Source organism: Malaclemys terrapin, chromosome 8 (assembly GCF_027887155.1).
Source record: "Malaclemys terrapin pileata isolate rMalTer1 chromosome 8, rMalTer1.hap1, whole genome shotgun sequence".
Taxonomy (NCBI): domain Eukaryota; kingdom Metazoa; phylum Chordata; order Testudines; family Emydidae; genus Malaclemys; species Malaclemys terrapin.
Window position 1 is genome coordinate 92,302,850 of NC_071512.1, and position 12,612 is coordinate 92,315,461.

The following is a 12,612-nucleotide window of genomic DNA, read 5'->3' on the forward strand; positions in this document are numbered from 1 at the left end:
GCCAAGTGTACCATATTTTTTTTTTTTTGGCTGATGTATCACATTTCAATAGAAACCTTTCCTGAAATTCAACTCCAGGAAGCTCTGGTTGCAAGATTACTGTTTAAAACAGAAAACATCTTTTCCAGATAACCTATTCATCATCTCTTTCTAACAACAGTGCACAGGCAGAGAGAAACTGAATAGTAAGATGACACTATTCAGAAGCAGACATGCTAACATTTTCTTTCATTCTTGAATAATCAGAGGTTAAAACTGTCTAAAGTAGGATTTATAAATAAAATATAAACATCCACATAGTATATTTTAAAGTAAAGTTTGAATCATGCTGTAGCTGTGAATGTCTTATATCAGTTTATAAAGCCAACAGAACAGAGCACAAATCTTACCGACAAACATTATAACATCTAAGGTCTCAGTTCTGCTCTCCTGTGCAAGGTATAAGTTGCCAGGTATCCTGTACACAATCACCCAGTGTGTGTGTGTACACACACACACACACACACACACCCCATAGCTGATTTTACAAACTGTAACACTTCAAAAGATATGGTGATATACAGATGAAAACGACAAATAAAGAAGAGGTCAGTTATATTCTGAAACACACAGCATGGCTAAACTAGACTATTGCACAGCCCAACATTTATGGCTTATTTCTAGAAGGATGATATTTGGTATTTTAGGAATAATAGCAAAGAAAGCATAGACAAATGGAGTTAGATTCTGTGGAAATCAACAATAGTTTGAGAGAGCAAAATATTGTTCAATTGTTTTCAGTTCAATTGATAATTCTTCTGTGATCTGATTGAACAAACAAATTTAAAACTGCACAGAAAGTAATTTAATGTAAAGTAATATAAAGAAAAAACAAGGGGGAAAATTGAAGATAAATTGTAATTATAGTTTTCACTCAGAGGAGGAAGGATCTTACAGGACAGATTTTATGATTTAAACCATTGTATAGCTCCACAGAACTCCATTTATCTGAATTAAACTGAGAATATTTAATTTATCTGGACAAAAAGGATTTTAAACAAATGGGATTTTTTCCATACAAATAATGCACATGTTGGCATTTAACTCAATTTTGAATAATGGGGTTGGTGGTGGGGGGGGGATAATAATGGTTTAGAGGAAGAAGGTTCTATTGTGTTTACTTCAGTGTGTCAATAACCATTTAGACAGTTGCACAATTAAAGGTGAGTAGAGGTAAAACCCTACGGATGTTAAAAACTACTAGCTGATTCTGCAAGCCAAAGTTACTGACATGAGCAAAATAATCTGCAATATACGAAACCTGAGCCTGAAAGAGTCAAGTAACCCAGAAAGAGCTTCAAAAACTTTGTAAGGTGCATATTAGGATTCTGAGACACTAGGAGCTTTTTAAATGGAAGTTACAAGTGCTTCTTGAAGCACAAAATAAAGTGATTTATCCCTCAAAAAAACAAAAAAAATTAGATAATGACCTTCAAGGGCCAAAATTTTCTAAGAGGTATGTGATAAGATGCACAGGGACCCACATGATAATGCGTGCACATAAGAGTGTTCACATATGCAAATACTATTCATATGAGCAAAGGTAAGTTTTTATGGATGTACCTGCCTTTAAAAATAGCCTTTTCTGAAATGCTGGAGTAGTTTTTGTAGGGGGAAACTAATCAGATTGATTCTTACATACATTAAGCTCACTTATATCTCACTGCAGTGGTCATCTTCTAAACAGTAAGATAAGAGCTATCGTTTCAAAAATGCCATATTACAAGCCCCAAGAGAGCTATTAAAGAAGACCTCTGTATAGCTTGAAAGCTGGTCTCTTTCACCAACAGAAGTTGGTCCAATAAAATATATTACCTCACCCACCTTGTCTCTCGGATATTATCTAGGTAGATGTGGAGTGAAATGCTTTATCTTTGAGGATCTGTGGTAAGATTATAAGAGAAGATGTATAGAATATCAGGGTTGGAAGGGACCTCAGGATGTCATCTAGTCCAACCCCCTGGCTCAAAACAGGACCAATCCCCAGGCAGATTTTTACCCCAGTTCCCTAAATGGCCCCCTCAAGGATTGAACTCACAACTCTGGGGTTAGCAGGCCAATGCTCAAACCACTGAGCTATCCCTCCCCCACAAACAGAAGTATTTATACCGGTTGTAGCACATTATTTTTTCAAGTCCTATTTATATATGGAAATTTATATATGGAAGGGACGGTCAAGTCCAGCACCCTGCCTTCACTAGCAGGACCAAGTACTGATTTTGCCCCAGATCTGTAAGTGGTCCCCTCAAGGATTGAACTCACAACCCTGGGTATAGCAGGCCAATGCTCAAGTCACTGAGCTATGGCCAGGATCTCCCCTCAATGAAAAGGGGAAAAATCAATGTCACCCAGTCCCAACTTCCTCACTACAAAAGTGTCAAAGGTGAATATACATATTGTGCATGTGCCCACTCTAAAAACATGAGTTGGTCTCTTTCCTTTGTGCAAGAAAAAAAACCCAATTAAATGGTAAGAAATAATATGAGTGCTCATATCCCTGCCAACACAAGTGGGTAAGGTTTTCCCTTCCAGTAGAGGGATGAAGGAACAAGAGTTGTGAGGCCAGCCCCCAATAAGGAACTGGGTGCTACTCCTCCACTTAAACTTTAGTAAGAATTTCAGTCAAAGAAAAAAAAAATTCAGCAACTAAAACTAATTAGAACAGCGTTTCTCAAATGTGGCCACCAGGGGCTTTTCTTGTGGCCACAGCCTCCTGGGCAGTGACTAGGGTGGAGGCGCAAAGCAGTACCTCTCCCGCCCAGGGCCACAAGAAGGGGTTGTGCCCTCCCCACATCCGGAGCCACAAACACCAGAAGAGCATGCAGCCAATGAGTTTCCCACCTTCCCAGGGGTAGTGAGGCTCGGGCTTCAGCCTGGGGTGGCGGGTGGCAGGCTCCAGTCATGGGAATTTGGGCTCTGGCCCTGGATCCCAGCCACATGCCAGCTGTGGGCTCAACCCCACCATTGTCCCTGGCCCCTGCAGCCTGGAATCCCTAAACCTAGACCTGGGCTCACCGCCCCCGGCCCCCACTGTCTCCCTACCCACCTCCCCATCCAGGGCTTAATTTGTCCCCTGGCTTGCCAGAGCTGAGTAAGTCTGCTGTGAAAATTGATATTTGTATGGTTGTTAATATCACTTTTCACAGCCTCCTAGCTAGCTAGGAAGTCTGCTATGAAAAGTGATATTAACAACCATACAAATATTACTTTTTGCAGCAGCAGACTTACTAGCTAGCAAGTCTTTAAAAAAAAAGGCAACCAAAAACAAAAGACACAACAACAAGAAAAGACAAGAATGTGCAAAGCACCTTATTTGTGTTTCTATTCTGTGTAGATCCAGTAAAGAATAGAGAATTATACATTATTTTTATTATTGAGTCTGCAAAAAAAAAAACCCTACATAAATAAATTATAATGATTTGAACATGTATATGTGCATATTTATTTGTTGTTCCTAAAGTTAATTAAGTACTGGTATTTTAAGAAAAATTGTCATAGCGGCCACCAGCAAGAGTTGGTGGCTGCACTCTGAGGCCACCAAAAATTTTATTGTGAGAACCTCTGAACTAGAATATCCAACTGCAGAAGTCCAGAGGAAAAATATTTCTTCTGATTGGTAATTCTGGGCTGACATAAGATTTGGAGGAACCAGAGTAAACGTTAAGATTAATGCCCTCCTCTTATGGCAGCTTCAACCAGTAGGATTTCAAAACAATACCTAGAAAATAAAACACTGAAATAGACAGGATACTGATACATAGCAGTCTGCAGCACTTGTTCCCAAACTTGGCAATTTTCAGGTTGTGCAAAAAAGCAAATCATTAGGAGACTGCTGCACAAACACACCATACTTGCTAAGGGCAGCAGCCAGAAACACCATTACCTTGGCAAAGATGACTGGGAGACATATAGCAAGGCCAAAACTGACATGGTTTTCAAGATGAAGATCACCCTTAAAATTGATAATTCTCTTCAGTTCCAAAACAAGGCAAAAACCTCCACAGACTTCAGAAATGATTAAGTAAATAGAGTATATCTGTTCTCTGTCTTATATTACCTGGAATCCCTAAACCTAGACCTGGAATAACTCCTCTTTTACAGAGTTATCCTGGCGGGCAGGGCTTGTCCTAGCAGAGACCAATGGATCAGTCTTTCACAAGTGGATTAAGCAGTTTAGCTAGACCCATCCAAAAGGTGCATTACTTAAGGGGTCATAAATATTGATTCACAGATAATGGGCCCAATCTACCTCCCACTGAAGTCAATATGAGGCTTTCCAATATGAGTTGGAAATGGCCACAATTTATGCAGCCAAAGAACAAGTCTAGGAATAGTTAAAGTAATGGGCAGACACAATCTTCATATGTGGCAAAAGAAGTTGACTACTAGTTCTATCAAAGAATGCAAATGTGTTACCAGGAAACATACAATCTTAAGTACTGGAATATTCTAAATTCTTACCTGTTCTTTTATTTCTGTCCACATAACAGTACTTTAATTCATAATCTTTGAATAGTTCATGGATTTCCTAGAAAAGACAAACATCACAAAAAGTAATCCATCAAATCAAAAACAAAACAAAAATGAAATTCAGCACAATTTTCCAGTTATGTTACATTGAAACATTCCCAACAAACAAGTAGTTACACCTTAGACATATTATCAAAGATTTGTTTATAAAGGAGTTGAGTCACAATACTGGAGCAGTATCTTATCCCATATGAGAGAACCAAGTTCAATAAAAAGCGACAAAGAGTCCTGTGGCACCTTATAGACTAACAGACATATTAGAACATAAGCTTTTGTGGGTGAATACCCACTTCGTCAGATGACTGAAGTGGTATTCATCCACGAAAGCTTATGCTCCAATATGTCTGTTAGTATGTAAGGTGCCACAGGACTCTGTCACTTTTTACAGATCCAGACTAACACGGTTACCCCTCTGATACAAGTTCAATAAAGTAATTCTCCACGTTTCAGTCTCTGACAGTAGGCAAAGCAAAGGTGTGACATGACGACTCCATTTTTATAAAGAAAAAGGACATAACAGTTAAAGAAAACTAACATGAAAATCTTTTCTGATAGAATGAGGAAGAACCCATTTACTCTCTCAGTGAACTCTCTTACTCTGAAACCCTCCTTACTGGTCTTGTTTACATTAGAAAATTACATTATATTAGAGCACAACCTCTAGGAATCATAAGTAACATGATATAAAAGATACACACAGAGACCAAATGAAGATAACATCACAATAGCAAGCTGTGGTGAACCCTAGGGTTAATTATGAGAGTCACCTTCTACACTGAGTTGTTTTCATCTCATTATTTCCTACAACTCCTCAATCTCCTGTTCTAACACAGTGTAATTTCTCAGTGTAGAATGCAGTGGCAGTGGAAGCCCCAAATTGCTCGAGTGCAATTCAGTGGACTTTTACTACTCTTGTGGTGAATATTCCCTCCACTATAATTGACTTTTACTCTGAAAATCCTCCTTGGAATGCAGCCAGTATCAAATTGCTTAAATGCAATTCAGTGGACTTTTACTCCTCTTGTGGTGAATATTCCCTCCATTATAATTGAGTTCTACTCTGAAAATCCTCCTTGGAATGCAGCCAGTATCAACAGGTGTTCTATGCTACATTCCAAGCGGATTATCATGTCCCCTTCCTCCACTACTCTGCCCAAGTTGAGCAGGAGGGGAAGGAAGTAGCCACTATCCTCCCATGTGGGAGGAAGCTGGGGGAGGAAGTAGTAGTAAGTGTGAATCCCTGGTTCCCAAACTTGTACATCTGTTTGCCACTATAAGTGAAGATGTGGTCTTCCACAAATGTGTGCCACACACAAAACACTAACCAGTGTCCCTTCCACTGCAGTGGGTAAAGAAAGGACCAGTCTACCTGTCTGAAGGTGAAAGAAGTGACATGAACATACTGAATCTTTTTGTCAGGTAAACATTCTAGTGTTATAATGAAACTCCATACAACTGAGCAAAATAATCGACACAAGTCATTATAAGAGGGTTCCACTCTACATGATTTCCAGTAGCACAGCACACACTCATTTTGCCAGTCTGCTAATTCAATATACATGGCTTACAGGTTAATGGGTTTCATCTCAGCAGGATCTGTATCATCTCAGTATTCTTTTAGTCAAACCAGTCTCACATTTCACTGGTTAACAGCTGTCAAATGCTATATTAATAAAATATGACACTGCTCCTCTGACACTCAACCATCCCATACTCAGATGTAAATAACAAAATACACAAGGAGCAGTCCAAAGATTTAGAACCTGTAGGTTATTTGAACGTAGCCCAGAAGAGTACACTCTCTTCAACAGAGTTGTGATCCTAGACTCTCATCCATGAGAAGCAGATTGGTGGAGGATGCAGTTTTCTTTGCACTTCCTAGGGACTAGAGAGTAATGTTGCAGAATCCAAGGAAGTTATTAGCTGTTCCACTTACACAATGTGTAAGGTCTACAGCTCTTATCTGTTTCATCTTTAACAAAAATAATGCAATCGGATTTATCAAAGTTTTACTATGTGATGTAGTAACAGCAAAATATTAGTCCAAATGCACAATGATGTTGTTTTGTGAAAACCATTTCTGAACCAAATCTTCATTCAGCAACAATAATCTGCAATCTTGCTGGAAATTTAATTGAGAGTGAAAATAGAATGTGATAAATCATCTTCTTGGTGATGATTAAATTGAGATGAGCGCATGAATGGATTTTAAAAGAAAGAGAGAGTACTTTTTTAAAAAGTAAAGCAATTTTAAAGAACACTCTCAAGATTTTGTTCATAATTTAAAAAAAAAATTATTTGCAACAATACTATGAAACCTTGAGGCTAAAATCTCACCAAAATGATGTGTTCTATGTCACTCATGCATAGGTACATTATTGTACAGCTGCTCACAAGTGAGGGGCTAATAGCATGGATTTATTTTAGTGACAACATGTAAGAACTGAAGTATTTCTTTGGGGGAAAAGGCACCAAATATTACTTGGACTTTACAAACAAAAGCAAGAAAAAAAAAAAAAGGTGTAGTCTTTCAACCTTGACAGCACCTCTTTGAAAGGTTAGCACAGTGATATGTAACAGATGGAAAACTAACAATAGAAACAGTTGTCCAGAAGAAAAGCAATCCACTGAGTTAAAGAGTTCTGTGCAGGCAGATCCCTGAGCCTGCATAAACTCCCTTTGGCTTCAGAGGTCCACATGGAGCCAGTTGCTGGATTGAGGTTTTTATCTGTGCATTTGATTGCATGTAGTATTTCAGTGGCATCATTTACATAAACTTTGTAACAAATAAAATTAAACATATCATACTGACTTTTTAAATACATTTAAAAGTCTGGATTAAGTCTTTAGTTTAAGTGGTTAGGTAAATATCTGTCTATATATAACTATTTTAAGTCTGGGTAAAATTTTCAAATGCACTTATGTGATTTGGGAACATGTGTCACATTTTCAAAATTTTACCCTGTCTTCCTGCTTGTGCTTTATTACAGAAGAATTAAAACTACAGGGGGTGCAGAGGGTTCCCTGCACACTTGCAGGGCTGGTGACACCCAGTCCCTGCAGGCACAACCTGTGCCAAGACCGCAGCCTTCCCCGCACCTTGCTGCGGCAGGGATCAGGTGTCACTAGCTCTACAGTTTGGGGAGAGAGGGAGCTGGACTGTGACAGAATGAGGCTGCAGAGGGCTCTCTCTGTTGCCACAGGGCTGGCTGGTGACACATGATCCTGGCAGGAACAAGAGGGGAGGTGGCACTCCCTCTTACCAATCGATTTTTTTTGTCATTGTCAGTGCATCAGATGAAATTAATGTTTGCCAACATGCCATCTGTCAATTAAAATCGAATCCTGACACACCTAACTATTGTGGCAGAGCTCCTTCTCCGCCTCGGTGGGCTCTGCGCTTCCTCTTAGCGGTGAGCTAGGGGATTCCTCTCTCCCTGGGAATTTTGCCCACGCTCTTGGGTTTACTGTCCCCACCTTGCAGGAGCAGGGGTTCCTCCCAGCCTCCCTGACAGAGGAGGGAGAGGGGAGCCTCTTAGTCTCTGGTATCTCCTCTGGGCGTAGTGCTGGCAGGCCAGACACCCAGTTCAATCTCTCCCCTCTGGCAGGGTCTCTTCCCCCAAACCTCTGGGGCCCAGAAGGGCTATAAGCACTGTTGGGCAGGGTTTCCCTTGCTCTTCACCTCTGTACCTATGAGGTCTCCCTCCTGGAGTTTGTCAGTGTCTGTACTGTCTGGCTCTTCAGTAGCACGCCTGCTCCCCACAGCTTCTATTGCACATGCCTATCTGACTGGATGGGAGGCTTTTAAAAGGTTCTGGCAGGCCCTTGATTGGCCTCTGGTGTCCTAATTAACCTGGAGTAACCCCTATTCAATTACCAGGGGAAAAGGTACCTGCTTAACCTGGGGCCCACTTCCCAGCACCCAATATGAGCACTCTCCTGTAGCCGTCTGGCCTGGCCCAGTCACACTATATGTTTTGGTGCAGTCCTGTTTATGTACAAAGAATGTACAGGAAGTCCTGTTTCTCTAGACACAGTGAAAACAAACAAAGCAGGTAGTTTGCTTACTCGCAATTTCCTCCAGGCAGTTCTATGCCCACGGGGCTCTGTCTCTGCTCCCACTCAGGGCCATGCTCACCACTGCTACTGCCGCTGTCTGGGCTTTGTGTCTCTCAGACTCACCAACAACCAAGCTCTTTGAGGCAGGGAACATCTACTACTCTGTTTATACAGTGCCTCACCACAACGGGGCCCCACTCTTGGCTGGCTCACAGGCACTATTGCATTAAGCATGTTAAATAACAACAATCCCTTAACCCTTGCATTTTCAACCAATCCAAGAGAAAACTCTTATTCTCCCTAGGTTAGTTCTTGCTCAGGCCTGGCCTTATGGCCGAGAACCTTGAGCTGTGGATTCTATTGTTTCCAGCTATCATGATATACAAGGTCCTTAACTGCTCCCTCCATTTAACCCAAATGAAGGGTGTTTATCAGACCCATTGGCTCTAACCAGGTTAATGGCAATCATAATAAAATTAAAACTGCCTCTTCTAAAGGAATTTTCTCTCTTATTTACAAATGAAATGATTCCTCTAGAGTCTAGACATAGCTGACAACTATCATCCTTTCATGTATTTATACCTGCTCCTATATTTTTCACTTCATGCATCTGATGACGTGGGCTCTAGCCCACGAAAGCTTATGCCCAAATAAATTTGTTAGTCTCTAAGGTGCCACAAGGACTGCTTGTTGTTTTTGCTGATACAGACTAACACGGCTACCACTCTGAAACCTGTCATAGTATTTTAGTGTATCATATCAACAATCTAAGAAAAAGCTGTAATTAATTGCAATATGCACTTCCATACAGGAGGCAGAGCAGCCAGGGGATAATTACACTCATGTGAGTAACTTATAGCTGGCACTTGGAAACAAACATAGGTGTTCCTCCAATCTCTAATGTTGCAAAAGCAGTGTTACTGTGTGCTTGTATCCTGGACAAGACCAGTCTGACACAACTCCCTTGTGCATTCTGTTCCTGTTCAGAGTGGGGCTTTGCCTTCTTCATTATGACAGATACACACATAAACATGTGGACTATGTCAGGAACTGAGCTAAACATCTTGGGACAGAAATAAAATCAGGAAACTAATAATATTTAGCTCTTATACAGTTCCTTAAATCTTCAGAGCCCTGAACAAACATTCGCTAGTTAATCTACACAGCATTAGTATAATTAAAGCTTAAATAAGAAAATAACCTATTGGTGCTTTTAAAATAACCTTTAAAAGTCAAAACAAATTCCGTGATGTGGGCTAAGAAAAAAGATTAAAAAACACTATAAACAGTTAGATAAAGTTTATTTGGTGGAAAATCTGTTATTTTCTCCATAACACTTAAAATTCTTCAGCTCCTGCACACACGACTAATTGTCCTGCCTGATCTTCGGTGGAAATATTAACTTTCTCTTATGATTTTATTTTTCATCATATATTGTCATTCTGGGTTCTGGATCTCTCAAAAGGAATGTGTCTGTCTGTATGCCCTATTGTCTGAATTTTTAAAAAAAGTAGAATGGTAAACATGCCAGGAATAGACACACCCACCTTACTACTGTACCTGCACAATTCATACTATTATTTAAAAAATAAACAGCTTATTTCATGCCAAGGAACTACTACTCCAAACAAATGCATGCAATAATATCCAACCTTTCTATTGTGAACCTCAGGGCATGCTAAACGTAAGTTCTGTTGCCATGTTTAAACATTGAACAGGATGTTATTTTTAGCAACAAAAATTAAAAACAATTATAATGGTGCCTGTCAGGGTTCCCATAGTAATGAGTCTAGTGAAGTTGCCCATATAAACCTTGCTTTAATGGTTCATAACATGGCCTTAAGTTGCCCATATAAACCTTGCTTTAATGGTTCATAACATGGCCTTTAATAAATGGCTGCATGGTGAAACTTCACATACATATTCTTGACATGGGAACAAATTTTGTTTTTAAATTATTTGGGCAAAACAACATATTTTGGCTAGTCAATTTTTTTTAAATCTTTTCCTAACTAGAAAAGACTTTGTTTCATTTGTACAGGCAGTCAAAGCAGAAAGGTAGAAAATTGCCTGAAAAAAGACCTCCAAGTTTCTAGACAGTACACAACAAATAAGTTATGCATCAAGAGTCAAAAGGTTTTGGATCATTTAAATGACTGTGCCAACAGATGATAAGTGCAGTTCAATGTAGATATAAAATAAATCAATTTTGGAAAAGGAACCAAGCAAGGGAATATGAAAATTTGCTAAACAGGAAAAATATATGCTAGTTATGGTGGAAAAATCAGAGACCATCTGCTACAGATTAAAAATGCAACATACAGCACTAGATTGTATTAATAGAGGTATAGATAACAAAACAAAAAGAATTGTACTATTTTTTTATTTCCTGTAAACTAATGACTGTCTAGGTTAAGGATGCTCTAACCACACATCAGTTGCCAGATACAGTCATAAATATTAAATAACAGGAAGGGCTAACACCCAAAAAACCCTAATCAAGATTGGGCTCATTGTGCTATGCCCTGTACTAACACATACAAAGACATATTTCCCACTTTGAGGAATTTGCAATTTTTCACTCCTTGCTTCAACTGAACTTCTCACATAAGTAAGAGCTGTAAGATCAGGGAGATCCCCTTCACCTGCTTACGGTATGGATGGTGGCCATTCTGAGGAGGGCTCTAAAGATTTTACCCACACCATTCCCACCTCACACATAGGATAATCTATGCAGTTAGAAAGAAAGGCAAGTCTGCAATTTCTGGGCCACAAACTATTATTTGGAACTGCAAAAGTTTAATGCACACTGACTGGTCCGCCTCTGGATAGTCAAAAGTCATATTTGCAACACCATTTACAAGCAACCATCCTGTGGACTCTCTCATACTCTCTTATTTTTGGCATAACAAGACAGAGAACTATCAAAACAGAGCTAGCATATTGATTAAGATATGACAACAATAGCTTCCCAAGGACTGTCCTGCATAAGGAATGAAAAACAAAACACTTCCTTATCTGCAGAGCCAGATTAGAGTATTGATAAGCACAGTTGTAGGGAATTATAGTTTTAGATCATCATAGTAAGTATACAGGGGAGCATGTAAACTAAATGGAAGATAAAAAATGTGTGAGAGCACTAGAGGGAGTAAAATCACAAAAACAATACACCAAAGGAAAGCAGCAAACAAAAGAGCATAGGTAGCTTATGGCAAGAATGGTACTAGTTATCCAGCACAGTAAACCTTTCACATACAAGCAATATGACCAAGGAGAGACCGAGATACAAAGGCACCTGCTACTTCAATGTCTGGAACATGAGAGAGTGGAAGAACAATATTTCTTCAAATTATCAGGGTTCATTAAAAACTTCCAATCAAAAAGCAATGAGGAAAAATTGTGCATAACCCTGAGAGAAAGGAGAAAAATGATGAAGATGGCATAGCACTAAGTAGCAACCTGCCATTGGATCAAAGATGGACACTAACAATAAGTGGACACATGGCATCAAGCCGCAAACACAGTGTAAATCCCATCCCAGATGGACTTCACCTGCCTCTGATAGATTCCTAAATGAGCTCTCTCTTTTTTGGCTCGACAAGCTATAGGAAGGTTGTCAAAAAAAAATTAAATCACTGAACTGAAATGAAAATTTGATTTCAGTCCTACTGCAACTCCCCTCCCCTGTGTGTCTTTTGTTATAAGAGACAATCCCCTTCCATATGATTAAAGATATTGATCCCTAGTTGCAGAAATTAACACAGGATAAAGGCAGAAATATGCATGACTATAGAACAATGTAACAGCTTTTAAAAATAATCCATTTAGTGCAAAACACCTTTCTTTTTCAGAGCAAGTGAATCATTTGATACTTTAGCCCCCTGTATATGTAAATTCATATACAGGGGGCATTAAAACTAAACAGTTCTATTCAGACTCCTATTCCTAAACTAAAGTCATGAGATCTTGCCGCAAATTTCAGTA

At 39.4% G+C, this 12,612-nt stretch overlaps 1 protein-coding gene across 3 annotated transcripts in view; it reads right to left on the reverse strand.

Annotated features, from left to right (window-relative positions):
• The window catches only part of RAVER2 (ribonucleoprotein, PTB binding 2), a 65,568-nt gene that overhangs the window by 37,113 nt on the left and 15,843 nt on the right, over positions 1–12,612 (reverse strand). For all 3 annotated transcript variants that reach the window (XM_054037567.1, XM_054037568.1, XM_054037566.1), the window contains exon 2: positions 4,501–4,567. In XM_054037567.1, coding sequence (XP_053893542.1) covers positions 4,501–4,567 — 67 coding nt within the window. The remainder of the gene's footprint in view (positions 1–4,500; positions 4,568–12,612) is intronic.